Below are 15,843 nucleotides of genomic sequence, written 5' to 3'. Positions count from 1 at the left end.
TGTCAGTGTCCAAAAGTTTGATGGTCACTAACGGAAGTCCCAACTGTCTGTGTTTTGAAGTTTGATTTTTTTGTTCTGGAATTTTAGCAGATTGTTAATGAGTTTGCAATAAATGTCTATTTCTTTTCAGCTGTTGTTTTTTTTTCTCCATTTTGTTACTCTCTAGAAGGACCACATTGCTAAATCAGTATATTGATGTTTTACATTTAGAGTGTTCTGAGGTGAGATTATATTTAGAGGCGTAATAAAGCAACACAGAATTGAATTGAAAGATGCTGACATTTAGATTCATATTCCGTCAAGTGATATAATTATAGAGGTTTACCGAGGGGAAGTATTTATATATTCTGCTTAAATAAGAACAGACATTTCTCTGTCAACTTGCTTGATTCTGCTTACATAATGAGGACATATTTATGAAATTAGAGATATCAAAAATAATCTGGAAGCTGCACTGCATTTCATCATTATACCAATGGAGAATATTTATTTTGGCTTGGCTGTCGCAAAAATTGTGTCTTAACTCACAGGCGCTTTACGGTAGTGTGTTCTGACTGACCTAATAGCGTGTCATAGTTTTGGCCCAAGGTCATAACATAAAAAGTCAAGGTCACTTGGCAACGTGTCAGGGCCATAACTTAGTAATGAATCAAATCTTGATTATGTTGTTGGTTATGACCAAAAGGGATGTCATGACGTTGACGTGCTCAAAAAGTCATTATAGCATAAAACCGCGGAACATTAACTGGCAAAATTGGAAATATGCAGCTTACGTCATTTCCATCTGCCGCAGTCAAACACTTGATGATATACAATGAAATGGGCGGGTTACAATTTGACACGGACGTCTGCGAAAACATTGGATTGAAATTACAATTCGAAATTCATTTTCAATCCACCTGAGCTATTTTTCGCAAATTTATGATGTATGATCGAAACGACAAATAATTTCAGTTCCCAAATACGGATAGTTTGAAATTAATGTATAACAATTTTCTATCCAATATTCTTAGGACACACAAAAGTTATAGTAGCTATATTCTTTTAGGGGACGGCCATTTGATTCTAGAAGGGGGGCTGACAAATTTTGTCGAATCAGATTATTTATGGTTATGCCTCACATAAAAGAATATATTTATTATTTGTAGGATGACAAAAGACATTATTTATTTTCTTCTACACTGAAAAAATTTGAAATTCAATTTCAGTCCACCTGAGCTGTTTCAAACCATGATCCAAAAGACAAATAAATTCAATTCCCAAATACATGTTGTTTGAAATTCATATTTCTATGAGTTTTTTAGCCTATAATGTTAAGGATACGTCAACGTCATAGAAGACAGAGATTATTTTTTCTGGGGACGGCCATTTGATTCTAGAAGGGGGGGGGGGCTGTCAAAAATTGTCGAGTCAGATCATGCCTTCACATGAAGAATATATTAATTTCTAGGATGACAAGAGCTTTTATTTTTTTAATTTTTTTTTATAGTTTTTTCTTCTCTGAAAAATGTTTGATAAACAAAAACAGGGAGGGGCTGTCCAAACTAAAAGAAAACTTTCTGATTCATCCTGCCCAGCACACACATACACATACCAAACAGAAATCAAATATTTGTCCCTTTATATTTCTTTAAAAACATGGGATAGAAAATTCTGATTTATATATATTTCAAATTATTTGTGTTCTGGGTCAATCAGTAACACCGTGCGTTCTAGCGTAGCTGAGGTGGATTGAAAATGAATTTCAAACTAGAATTTCAATCCAATGTTTTCTCGCATTGTACCCGCCCATTTCATTGTCTATCATTAAATGTTTTGACTGTAACAGATGGAAATGCATATTTCCAATTTTGCCAGTTAATGTTCCGCGGTCTTATAGTAACTGAATTCGTTACAACGTTTTATCGAATTTGATGCTTTATAACAATTTTGGTATTCGTTAAATGGATTTACGCTGTTTAAACAGATCTGTTGAATTCTCAATTTCTTTATAACTCTGAGATTCTAAAATTTGCTGTATCACATTAAATTTGAATTAACGAATTTCAAATTGTTCAATCCATTTTTACGGATTTATAAAATGAGTCCTATTTCTATCCAATTTGTGATAGCACATTGGAGATTGATTCGATCCAAAAAAAATTTCGGATTCGTATTTCTTTATTCATTGTAATAAATTTAATATTTGATAACAAATAGCATTTTTGCAATTCATTATAACATTTTTTTCTTCAAATCGATATATATCACAATTACACTCTGCTTTTTAGAATTTATAACATTGCAGGTTTTTTTTTTCTTCTCGGATCAAACCTATCCAGGATTGTCTAAGGAAGCAGAAATTGTATCCAATAGGAAAGGGTATATGTTAAACCCCAAAACGTACCCAATTAGCCAAACCGTATGTGATATATATCGCTAACCACGGTCTAAATGTGCGATCCACTCCCATTCTGGCCGTGTGTATAACTATAAGCGGACTTGACCGTGGCTTGAGAAGATATGCAAAATAATTGACTCGTTATTTTTTTTTAATAATTAGATTCGTATAAACGACCATTTGTTGTATATCAAATTCAAATATATTTGTTGATACATGTAGGTCCTTAATGATCCACTATTATACATGGTCAGGCCTTTTACACACTGACCGCCTGAATGCAAAGTTAACATTAATTTTTTAGCCTTGCTATTTCAATTTTACAAATTTTTAAATTTGCTATAATAATAAGTTGAATATGTTAACTGAGGACTTAAGGATAAGATGTACACAGTATAAAAGCCAGAAAGTTTCATTGACCAGTTAATTTCTTCAACTAAAACACATTTAAATGTTTACTTTATAATATTCTACTAGTTATCGGGGTAGATGGTATGTTTGGATTCGCCTTCCAGTTGCTTTCTCGCACAAGATTTGCAAATTAAAACGAACAGCGTGGCCGATATCATCTCTCCAGTTGAACAGTTTCAGATAGAACTCTAGGGTACTGTTTTAATTTATCGCGTATATACATGTATTAGGATGAAGGTAATTTTATGTTCGCATGAATGACGAAGAACATAAAAACGATACGCCAAGTATGAACTCCCGAGAAATGGCCTAGTAAACGTTCCTTAAGCAATATTCTTCGACTTAATCAGCTATTTTATGATGGGGCTTCTACTGATGTGAACAATTATATTTTTATAGTGTGCAAAAAATTATTCCAGGTAGATTCTGATAATTTAAATCAAGGTACTCTACATGTAGTTATGACTGATAATTAAAAACACTTCCAAGTTAAACAAAAAAAAAAAAAAAAAAAAAAAAAAAAACTTTAATTGATTGTAAAATCTTGCAAAATTAACGATTCCCTTTAAAAATTGCTAGCATAAAAATATCTTTCTAAATTCTTTTAATAAGATTCAAACAATTTTAAAATTAATGTAAAATAGAAAGTTATCACAAAATTACATTTTAGTCTTAGTCGTTAGTTCTTTTGTAAAACGGGGTCCTGTTCTCTAAATATGTCTGTTAATGAAAACTATTTTGTATATTTTGACATTGTTTAAATTACTTATAAGGCCTGTAGTAACGTTTTTAAACCCGAGGGGAGGGGGTTCCAAACAAAACTGAGAAACCAAAAAAGAAGTATACTGCCCAAACAAGAAAATCCTAATTCGGGGAAGGGGTGGAGTGAGTTGGACCTTTTTCTAACGATGTTTTATAAGTCACGGATCTCTAGATATGACTGTTATTGAAAACCGCTTCTAATAAACTTTGACTGCTTATTTAGAAATCGTGGATCTGTAGATAATCGTCCTGCTTTTTTGCAATTTTATTTCAACCCCCTGTCTGCTTTTCCGCTACTACTTATTTTAACCCCCTGCATGTCTGCTTTTAACCAAAAGTTATGTGTTATCACCTTTATTTACGGTGGTGTATTTTTATGCCCCCGGATCGAAAGATCCCGGGGGTATATTGTTTTTGTCCTGTCTGTCTGTTTGTCTGTCTGTCTGTTGTCAACTTTAACCTTGCCCATAACTTATGATTGGTTGGAGCTATGACTTTCATATTTCACATGTGTATTCCTTGTGACAAGACCTTTCTTTGGGTACCATCATATTTGACCTTTTGACCTTGACCTTGGAGTTTGACCCACTTTTACAAAATTTTATGAGACTTTAACCTTGGCCATAACTTCTGAACAGTTGGAGCTTGGGGTTTCAAACTTCACATGAGTATTCTTTGTGACAAGGCCTTCTTTTTGATACCAACGACTTTGACCTTTTGACCTTGACCTTGGACTTTGACCTACTTTTGAAAAACTTTAACCTTGGCCATAACTTTTGAACAGTTGGTGCTTAGGGTTTCAAGCTTCACATGTGTATTCCTTGTGACAAGACCTTCCTCTGGATATCAACCACTTTGACCCTTTTGACCTTGACCTAGGAGTTTGACCTACTTTTGAAAAACTTTAACCTTGGCCATAACTTTTGAATAGTTGGAGCTAGGGCTTTCATACTTCACATATGTAATCCTTGTGACAAGACCTTCCTTTGAATACCAACGACTTTGACCTTTTGACCTTGACCTAGGAGTTTGACCTACTTTTGAAAAACTTTAACCTTGGTCATAACTTTTGAATGGTTGATGCTAGGGCTTTCATACTTCACACATGTAATCCTTGTGACAAGACCTTCCTTTGAATACCAACGACTTTGACCTTTTGACCTTGACCTAAGAGTTTGACCTACTTTTGAAAAACTTTAACCTTGGCCATAACTTTTGAATGGTTGATGCTAGGGCTTTCATACTTCACATATGTAATCCTTGTGACAAGACCTTCATTAGGAGACCAACCACTTTGACCCTTTGACCTTGACCTAGGAGTTTGACCTACTTTTGAAAAACTTTAACCTTGGCCATAACTTTTGAATGGTTGATGCTAGGGCTTTCATACTTCACATATGTAATCCTTCTGACGAGATCTTCCTTTGGATACCAACCACTTTGACCTTGACCTTGACGTTTGACTTTTATTTAAAAAACTTTAACCTTCACCATATCTTTTGAACAGTTGTATCTAGGTCTTTCAAATTTCACAGATGTTTTCCTCGAGACAAGATCTTTCTTTGGGTATCAACATTTTTTATCTTTTGGCCTGGATTTCGACTTGCATTTGAGAAACTTTAACCTTCGACATAAGCTGCCATACGGAGGCATAGTGTTTCACAAACACATCTTGTTTTCTTTTTATGTTGGAAAATATTACATCGTTCGCACGATATGTAAATACGTAACTACATATGCTAAAAGTCATTCTACAAAAACATGCCCAATTAATTTTTGTTATGTCACTTACAAATCAACTAAAACCATAAGCTTTAAAAGTTTAAGAACTAGTTAACTCAAATTGTAAACATTTTATGTGCAACAACTAATCAACTGTAAAATCATACAGGTCCGTAGAACGCGGGGGGGGGGGGGGGCACTTTTTCTGAGTATATATAGTATTTTGCTATGGTAAATTTTCCTTTATATGCTTGTTAGCCCCCCCCCCTCCACTTTTTGTAGCTGTAAGGTCGAGCACTGGCAAATTCCAGGATTTGGACAGTAAAATGGGGGGGGGGGTTGCTTGTCAGATTATTCTGGGAAGTTGGCCCCCTCACTTTTTGGTCAGTTTAGGTTTGTTTTGTTTTGTTTTTTGTGGGGGGGGGGGATTGCCCCCCTTTTTTGAAACCGTTGTTACGGGCCTGTCATAAACTTTATATGTGTTACGACTAGTCAACTAAAATCAAAGACTTAATATATGTAACAACTAGTCATCAATTAAACTATAAACTTTATATGTGTGTAACAACTACTTAACTTAAACCATAGCTTTATATGCTTTAGAATATTTTTCCTTATAATTTAGTTTCTGATCTAAACAATTTTATGAACTAATAGTCAAAATCTAAAGCAGTCTTATCTGGTAGGAAAAAACTTCGTCTGATTTTCCACTTTCGAATAGGGTTTTCCGTACTATAGAAGCATCCAAAACTTACTCTATTTACTAATCTTATTTTGAACTTTTATTTTGATACGTTTATTAATTATTTTCCTTGTCATTAATTCCAAAATCTTTATTTATTCTTGGGCAATATGTTTTCACTCACTTCCGATTCTGGTCAATTATTGAGAACTACAAAGGGGCAAAGTGTTCACTTTCTAATACCTTAAATGTTTTAATATAAAAATGTTCATGTAATTATTTGATTTACCTTTTTTCATGTTTATCTTATCAATGCTTTTTACATTATTTTAATACAGAAACATCCATAGGAGCTTGTCTTCCAGATTATTAAATGTAAAATAAATTAATAAAATTTTGAATCTACTTTAAATACTCTCAAAAAGTGGTTACAATAAAGATTCTGACACTTTCATATAAGAAATACCGTGTTTAAAAAAAAACGTACCATACCTATTTAAATAAACTCTACAAGGGACGAAAGCTGTCATCTTGGAAAAAAAAATACCCTCACCCACTTTAACACCCGTTTCTGGACTCTAGAGCATTAATTTATATCGTTGTCACGGTTCTATTCCCTATAGTGATGATTTTCCTAAATGTTGATGTGTCTGTCAGTCGTCAGCACGCGTTCAATGAACATAAAACGGATGCAATATCTTTGATATGGAGGCTCGTCTATCCAAATTGACCTGCAAGGAACGGAAGTATACGTGGTTGCATGGTGACGTAGCAAGGGCAATAATCATAGTATAACTGTAGAGCAAGGGTTCTCTATATTATGTTATGCAATATGGAGATAACAAAACAGTATTTGAGCTCATAGTCCATTTAAACAATATAAATCGGGGGCTGAGGCGGGATCACGTGCCATGGAGGAGTAAACATCCCCTGTCGACCGGTCACACCCGCCGTGTGCTCCTTGTCATGATCGGGTAAACGGAAAGATCCGTAGAAATTTCCGTTTGTAAATAATGGCCTAACAATTAATATGAAAAATGTCAGTCAGCATTTGACCTAATGATAGATTGTAATTGCTCATAGGGTCATTGTAACTAATTATAGTTATACATATAAACGAAATGAGTCTTCCCGGTGCCGCCTTAGCCTGTGAAAACCCTTGGTTTCACCAACTTAAATAAGGTTAAATAAGGTTACAAAAGTTACATTCTATTCCGAAGACAACAATAGAAGATTTGCAGTTCTGTTTTTCCCACATTTTTGTATAGAAGTTTTGTCAAGTAAGAACAGCTTGTAGCTGATCAAAACATCACAGGTGTTTGACAGTTTCTGGATTACTTTATATTCGATTTGAAAGCTTAGCCGCAATTTTTGAATACATGTATACTGAATGCGATCGAGGGTAAGCATAAACGACATTCAAGGGAGGTGCCAAGTAAACGTATGGGGTGCAGTATATTACATGTAGCATATAGCCAGACTATTTGTCAAATCCTCTTGATTGCATTATCCTTGTGTATACGTGTAACTCATTAATTTCAAGACCGCCAGGAAGTTTGGGTACAATTGCACCCCTCCCTTTAAAACAATCTCAAAATAATCATTTTTTAAAGAAAATATCTTCCTTATCCAAATGTTTAAAATAATACTGCTTTATTTTGTCCACTTAAATATCGAGAAAAAAGCGATATCCAAAATATACAGATTCCACCAAAATGGTACCCATTCTGGAAAAAGAGCGGGAATAACCACCCCAACCTCTCTTTCCAGAAACCTGGTGACGGTCCGTATTATGTTGACTAAGTCTCAAGGAATTTGTTAAATAAACTGGCATGTTTAGAACATTGAAACCCGGATGTAATCTTCCTGAGAAATAAAATGTTACTATGGACAAATCATCATTTTGTATTGGTCACGGCAATGGAAATTTACAGACATATGGTTGCATTACGTGACTGCAGAGAAAGCACTTGGTTGCGCATCTGTTGCCATTACAATATCGTATGTTAAGATCAACACTCATCGAGAGGCTGTAAATACATAAATCTCAGATTTTTATTTCTCTAAATTTTAAACTGTTCATAATTGAGTGATTGTGTAAAATAAAAAGTCCGATTTCAGGTATTTCATTTTCTCCGGGAAGTATTAATTGATTCTGAAACTTTAAAAAAAAATAGTTTGGTTCACATTCTGTTATACTTGTAGATTAAATGCAGTATGATACATGTATTAAACACAAAATTTATAGTTAAGTCATAAGTTTATTCAGAATATTATGTATATTCCGAGAATGTATACACACACTACCATTTTTAAATTAATCCTTTTGAACAGTAATCACTGTGCACCTATTAAACGGTGCTTCCGATTATCTGTTGACATAGGTTGCAATCGCAAGAATGGTCACTATAAGCACCTGAATAACAAGCATCGTGTGGAAAGCCAGGATATCAATAGCCGTGCAGAGAGCGGTCCAGTCAGTTTCCGGGGAAGATACTGGTTCGATCACTCCTTCCGGTTCCTTGATGTTCTCCAACTTATTTACATCTTTCTCATTGTTGACACGATATCCTTTGCAGCATGTGGAACATCTTGATAGCCTTAATATTTTACGATGAAAACTATTAAAGGGAATAGACGGTTTTCTATGACAAATTCGAACTTGTATGGCTGTTATAATGAGAATGATAACGCCAATGGTTAATTCTAAAACAAGATACAAACAGAGAAAAGACGTATTGTCTGAATTTTCTGGTAGTGAGGAGTCAAGAACGTTTAGGAAAACAGCGAAAGACAAGAAAAGAGTAATTGAGAACGCAACCTTTTCTTCGCTTTGTGTTGGTATCAGGAATACAACGAGATTGAGTTTCCCCAGAAAAAGAATGGGTAGTATCAGATTCAGAATGTAAAATCCGGGTTTTCTACTCAGGTTAAAGGTAAACGTCACTTCCGACTCACCAGAACCAGTCCTTATATTGTGGGACGAGGAGTCTATAGCCCAAACGCTACTTGGGATAAACTCATAAAAGTCCAGTCCTTGGTTGCTGTTGGAAATGTTGACTTCGTAGATAGTATGTGTCCAAATCGTCAATGTTATATTACAAGTCTGTCTGTCGAAAGGAAAGTATGTGATATCAATGGGGCATTTGGTCTCAAACACCTGAAAAGGCCACCAAATAACTAGTCCAGTATGTTCTACATATACGTAATAAAATTTTCCTCCCATTTCGCTGAACGATTTTAATCCATTTTTTAACACCAAATCTGGTTTCCAAATGTCGTTTTGTGGTAAATACATCTCGGTGATATTTTCATAACTCTGCGGATCCCAGGATAAATAACTATCATACCATTGTAAAACCATAAACCCAGATGTTGTGAAAACACCTTTAACTTCGTCCAAGGAGTTGATGCCCGAGAATCGAAGACTAATGTCCAGATCCAGGGTTAACCCCTGGTGTTTTACCGGTCTGATTCGTTTGTCGTAACCTTCTACAGTAAATTTATCATATAGCAAATTTTTCAACCCACTAGTCAGTTTACTGCTGCACGTGTGTATGGACAATAATTCCAACGTCAAAAAGAACCAAATCGCCGCAAAGTGCATTTTTTTCTCTCCAGGTGTGCCCTGATGATTAGATATATTTTCTGTATTTGAAATTCCACATACGTTAAATAATACGAGCTGGAAGCACCTGATATGAGTGGACACGCTTTCGATCAATGCACTGGAAACATGATGGGGATTTTATTTTACTATGAACGTATCATAAATTATGAATAATGTTAGTGAAGTTATGATATGCCAGCACTCCTTTAATTTAGATTAAATTGTAATTTTTATGAAGTATGGCACTAAACCTTTGATAAAGTCATATCCATTGTATATACATAGTAATGTTTAACTTCAGTTGATGACCCATTAATTATTAATATCAGTTCAGTTTATTAAAGTCAAGAGACATACATCTCATAGACAATATTTACAATCATACAATTAAGTACATATGATGATGAGATTAACATCCAACATGTACAATATATAATATTATGATATCTACATACATATGTACATATGTATAATGATGAAATTAACATCCAACATGTATAACATAATAATATCCACAATCATATAATGATGAAATTAACATCCAACATGGACAATATATGATATAATGATATTTATAAATTAGTTAAAGTCACTGTTCTTGCATCTTCGCTAGCCAAGGGCTTCTGATACGCTACTCTCCTCATTGCCTGACGCCACGTGCGTCAGGCAGTATAAGGATTAATATTTCAGGGATCCGAAACTAAGCGATCATTCTTAATGAACTAGATTTTCTGCAAGCTGATTTACATCGGAATTTGTTACCTGCATTTAAACAAATACAGTTTGCAGAAGAAAGAATCATATAACTGATGCAAAATAATGATGTGTTTAATTCCTACAATTTTTTTGCATGCACATATTTATTCTTTGCGATTCTTTGTACGAACATGTCCGTGTAACATTTTTTCTGCGTTTCTAAACTACTGGATCAGTCCATTTGCCTTCTACAAAAGGGGTGACACAATCATTTCGCGCCAAATGTCACATGTAAATTATCTTCGCGCCTTTTTCTTGGGTTGTTCTATTGAATGGGTGTGATAACTTCTATGGAAATAAAGTTTATTCTTTTAACATGATTCTTAAGCTCCAGATTTTTTATTAACAGTAAATTTTATCTAATTTTTTTAAGAGAACACATTGTATATGGACAAGCAACAGTAAGGCAATGAATTTGATGATTATTCTTAATATTTATTCCATAAGTGGACTAGTCTAATCATAAACAAACTCCCTCCACCCAGTAAATGGGACATCTCTTCTTGATTCTGTTTTCCACCTAGCCTTTCTTTCAACATTACATTTATTAATAATGTACGTTACAAGGTAAGGGTTTTTTAAAAAAGCTTAGAAAGTCAGCGAGTAGCATATTATTTCCTGCTTTGTGAGGAACAAGGGTTTCCTTTTAATACAGTGACAAGAGTGTAGGTCAGTACCCGTAGCGGAATGGGCTTCACTCCCGTAAGGTTCTAAGTAAAGAATCGGCAAAATGAAGAAGACATCAATATCTGTAATGGTTTTCATTTCATAAAAAAGCACATTATTTTAATTATGAGAAAGGTCCTGAAATCGATTGAAAAGAAAAACTAACAATTTCAAAACTGTATATAAAGATGTATTTTAAGCTCATTTATAATACATGTATATAGTAAGACCATCATCACGTGAGTTTTGTCCGGGGAGGGGGGGGGTATTAGTATCTTGTTTTGCGCTAGCTATAAACATGATAAAGTGTACAGGTTATTTACTTTGATTTCTAGAGTAGCATTGAAGCGTTATTGTCTCAAACACTTCAAGACAACTTTCCCAGTTAAAACTGTTCATAATTTACTTCGTCGTCGAGAACGACGGAAAACAGACCAGTCTATAAATAGAAGCCGTCTCATCAATCTATCACTGACCATGAAGAAGTGCGCCATCTAGTAAGAGAGTACATGTAATATGGATTTCTTTAAAACGAATCATCTAACTATTTTCCCAGAATTATCAGTAGCGGATCCAGGAATTTCATAACGGGAGGGCGCAGTAGAAGGCATGGAGTCTGGGGGGCTGTATTGAAACCCCAGTGGGTCCAGAGCAAAGCTCTGATTCGCCCTCGGAAGCTGACGAATTCTTACAAATAAGAGGTGTTTTTTCCTTGATTTTAGGATAATGAACATATAAGTTCTCCATACAAAAAATTCAAACGGGGGGGGGGGGGAGCGCACGCCCGGCGCGCCTGTGCTGGATCCGACTTGGATTACAATCTTAGCTATAGCGCACTTGCAGTTTCATCCCAACGTAACTAGTCAGCACGTGGGCTAACTAATACATGACCAAATAGTGGCATGTCTCAGATATTCGTTAATCTGTAGTATTTGGTTATGAAATTTGAGAAAGTCAACTGTACATCTTGTATAATGAAGTATCGCAACTATGTCGCTCCTTGATGACGGAAACGTTTAGCACCTCTCCTGCATATACGTTCCATAGATATTGATTGATTAGTCAGGCACGCTTTTTGAAAAGCTATTACTTGTAGTGATAATAATGTTTACGAGGAGAGTAGCGTATCAGAAACCCCTTGGCTAGCGAAGATGCTGTTCTTGTTGCACTCGCTAATAACAAAAATTTTCCTAGATACATCTAATTTTTTCACATTCTGTGTACTAAGTAACTGTGACAATTTGGAGACACTTGGTCTTCAGGAGTAGTAGCTTTTTATGCATTTTTGTCTTAATGTATTATACACATGGACAATTTAACACAAAATGGAATTGATCTACCGGTATGTCCCCTGATTCGCGAAGTTTAAATGTTCTATTATTTCTCACAATTTCATTATATCTTCTTTGTTCAATCATTACGTTATGAGCAGATAGTCTTAATCTGGTAATTGGTACTCTATATTTTAAATGTATTGGTTTACATTTATGTAAGACTGAAGGGTAAAAATTATCAACAAGGTGTTGATAAATGAGGCATTTTGGTGATTTACCTAAATCTGACATAGTGTTTTGGATATATTCATCACCCATTCTCTGCTGTAAAATTTCAATTATATTGTGTTACTGCTTATACAATTACTATCATACAGTCAGTCTGTATCACTCCATATGCATTATCTTGTGTGTACAATCAGAATGTTTTTCAATAAAAATTTTGCAAACGACTAATGACAAAGTAAATATACAAATTTCACTTTTATTGACAAAGCAGTTGTCTTTGATGTCTTTGACTTATTGTGGGGAATTGTTGTATAAAGTGTTGACAAGCTATTTTCAAAAGCAACGTTCTAATGCCATTGAATTTGGCAACATTTTGCGATTTCAAATTTTCAATAAGTTCCTTGGAGTTTTTAAGTTTCCACATCTGATTTAACACCACTTCTCGAATATATTGTTGTACAGTATACTCCTGAAGTTTCTCCACTGCTGTTAATATTTTGGTGAGGAGTAACGAAAGAGGCTTCAGTTGGTAGAACATTTTCCAGAACCCACTATGTATTTTCATGACCGTAGGAACCGGGGGGGGGGGGTGGCACCTGTGCCCCTTAAAAACGCCTGATGACCTTTTTTTTTTTTTTTGCTTATCAAAGAATTTTTGGTAGTTGATAACCTTTTTTTTCTAATTATTGGTAGTGCCCCCTCAACTGTCAACTGAAAAATGTGCCCCCCAACTGAAATTTCTTCCTACGGACCTGATTTTTTAAAGTATTTTCATGTAGCTATAATTTAGGAATCCAGTTTAGGTATGGAAATTCAAATTCGATTTGATTGTTGGGAATATCAAAAAATATTAAGGGATTTCCTACTTCGAAACGGGTCTATGAGCAAAGTTGGATTATCGCTTACAGAATTAAACTCAAGTTCCTTAAAAAAAATCAGACAATGTTGTTACCTGTTTTGTCAGTTGGGACAAAGCAGTAGATACTGATCGTAATCTAGATAGAACGTTCTATCGTTAAAATGATATTGTCCTACGGACCCGGTTTAACACTGTGGTGAGGGCTTGTTCCGAGACACAGTTAGATTATTCTAACTAATCGTAATCTATCTAATTCTTCTTTCACTTTTGAATTTTTAAAGAAAGGATAGACGCCTTTTATATAGCTCTAGCCCTCAACCGTTTAATGCGAGATTTCAGCATACTTTAAATCCTGACAATGTATGTCAGTTTTCTTTTTCATGTTTCGTCCAAGACTTGACGTAATCGTCAACAGAATTCATTGATTGATTGACTGTGTGTTGTTTTACCTTCCGTTCGAGAATTTTTCACTCATTTAGAGACATGGCCTCGGTTTTAAGGTCTAATCCGAAAGACCTGCAACTTTCACTCCAAAGTGCCGAGCGCTTGGCTACGAAAGCCCATTGAGCTCATTTTCGTAGGTTAAAAAAATATATTTTTCGCGTTATAACGCGAAACTTTCGCGAATAAACGCGTAACTTTCGCATTATAACGCGAAACTTTCGCGAATAAACGCGTAACTTTCGCGTTATAACGCGAAACTTTCGCAAATAAACGCGAAACTTTCGCGAATAAACGCGTAACTTTCGCGAATAAATGCGTAACATTCGCGAATAAACGGAAACTTTCGCGTTATAACGCGGAATTATACATATATACATGTATAAGGCTGTTACTCGGGAACCTGTGATCTTGGCTGACAGATAAAAAACATGAACGCAGAGGGGGACTTCTATGATTTTATAAATGACATTTCTTCAGAAGACGTAAAAGAGAAATGATGCGAGAAATGGATAGATTAGTGTTGATTTTGCATTTAATCTCAAAACCCTACTAATTAATTAAATGAACATTCATTTAAAGATTTTCTTGTTTTTCAGTTGTTGAATCCAAAAAATTCTTTAGACTAATTTTTTTCTCAGGAAGATCTCCACTCGTTGCTTTCTTTAAATAAATTGTCAATGTTTTCGTAAGTAATGGTATGACCAAGTGGTGCAACTTAAAATACAATGTTGTATTTCTACAGTGAGTCTATCGGAGATGAATCATTTGATACGAATATTTGTCATCCAATTTTCACATTAGGTTACTCATGTGATGTGACACAATTGTTCCGTGAAATATAGAAATTAACCTCATTGTTGACAATTTTCTGAGATTTTTTATTTCAAATTCTATAGAGAGCGTTCAATCTAATTAAAAATTAGACTTGTATTTTCGCTCCTCTACTATACGCTTCAACACTTATATTGAACAGCATTGAGAAAGACAAAATGTGACGGCAAAAAAGATTTAGAGAAGGAGAGACACATTCAATGGCGAGAAAACATAAAATTTCAGCTTGTGATAATCCAAGTTCAAAATAGTCTTTCGTTTTTCATTGTAATGAATAAACTAGATCATTAAAAAGTAAAACAGACTGTAGACTTATGCAAATGTCTCTGTTTTACAGGGAAAGTTTCGCGTTATAACGCGAAAGTATCGCGTTTATTCGCGAATGTTTCGCGTTATAACGCGAAAGTTACGCGTTTATTCGCGAAAGTATCGCGTTTCTTCGCGAAAGTTTCGCGTTATAACGCGAAAAATATTTTTTTTTACCTACGAAAATGAGTTCAATGGGCCTTCGTACTTGGCAAAGGAACAGTTGCTACCTATATTTTTTTTTTCGTCTTAGGTCAGTCGCGGCCGTGATTCGAACACACAACCTTCCGATCACGGAGCAAGCGCTCTACCGACTGAGCTACCGTTACGGTTCGACAGAATTCATAATATTTATGACATTTTGCAGGTTTATTTGTCCTGTATCGATCTTGTTACAAAAGCTTTATCTGGTGTTGTATTGTGTTTTTAAAAAACACAAATAACCTTTTCATAACATTGTTATAACTTAAAAAATCAAGTCTGTACCACTCACTATGGCATGCCAAACGTTGCAATATTTCATCTTTTCAATTTGTATAGTAAAAATTTTCATTTGTATTGTACAATTTTTTTATTTGTATTCTTTTATTTTCTTTGTATTGCAAAAATTTCATATGTTTTGTATATTTTTTACTTGTATTTTATATAAATAAAGAGCATTACATTTCAAATAGAAAATATAGAGTACAAATCAATTTTTTTTCAATACAAAAAGAATATATAGAATACAAATGAAAAATTATGTAATACAAATGGAAAATAAAGAATACAAATAAAAAGTTATACAATACAAATGATTTTTGTTTTAAATTCAAATGAAAATTTACCATAGAATGTAAATTGAAAATTTATAGAATACAAATGGAAAATATAGAATACAAATTAATTTAAAAAATATACAATACAAATAAG

At 34.4% G+C, this 15,843-nt stretch overlaps 1 protein-coding gene across 1 annotated transcript; it reads right to left on the bottom strand.

Annotated features, from left to right (window-relative positions):
- Positions 1–8,305: 8,305 nt before the first annotated feature.
- On the bottom strand, positions 8,306–9,564 carry LOC133204917 (acetylcholine receptor subunit alpha-like). The gene has a single exon (XM_061340658.1). The coding sequence runs from the start codon at positions 9,562–9,564 to the stop codon at positions 8,326–8,328; it is 1,239 nt and encodes a 412-aa protein (XP_061196642.1). The 3' UTR covers positions 8,306–8,325.
- Positions 9,565–15,843: the final 6,279 nt, after the last annotated feature.

This window comes from Saccostrea echinata, unplaced genomic scaffold, assembly GCF_033153115.1.
Source record: "Saccostrea echinata isolate AGI-Se365-2 ecotype Australia unplaced genomic scaffold, CSIRO_AGI_Sech_v1 ptg000054l, whole genome shotgun sequence".
In the NCBI taxonomy this organism is placed as follows: domain Eukaryota; kingdom Metazoa; phylum Mollusca; class Bivalvia; order Ostreida; family Ostreidae; genus Saccostrea; species Saccostrea echinata.
The sequence above is the reverse complement of the archived record's forward strand: the minus strand, read 5'-3'. Positions and strand labels throughout refer to the sequence as shown.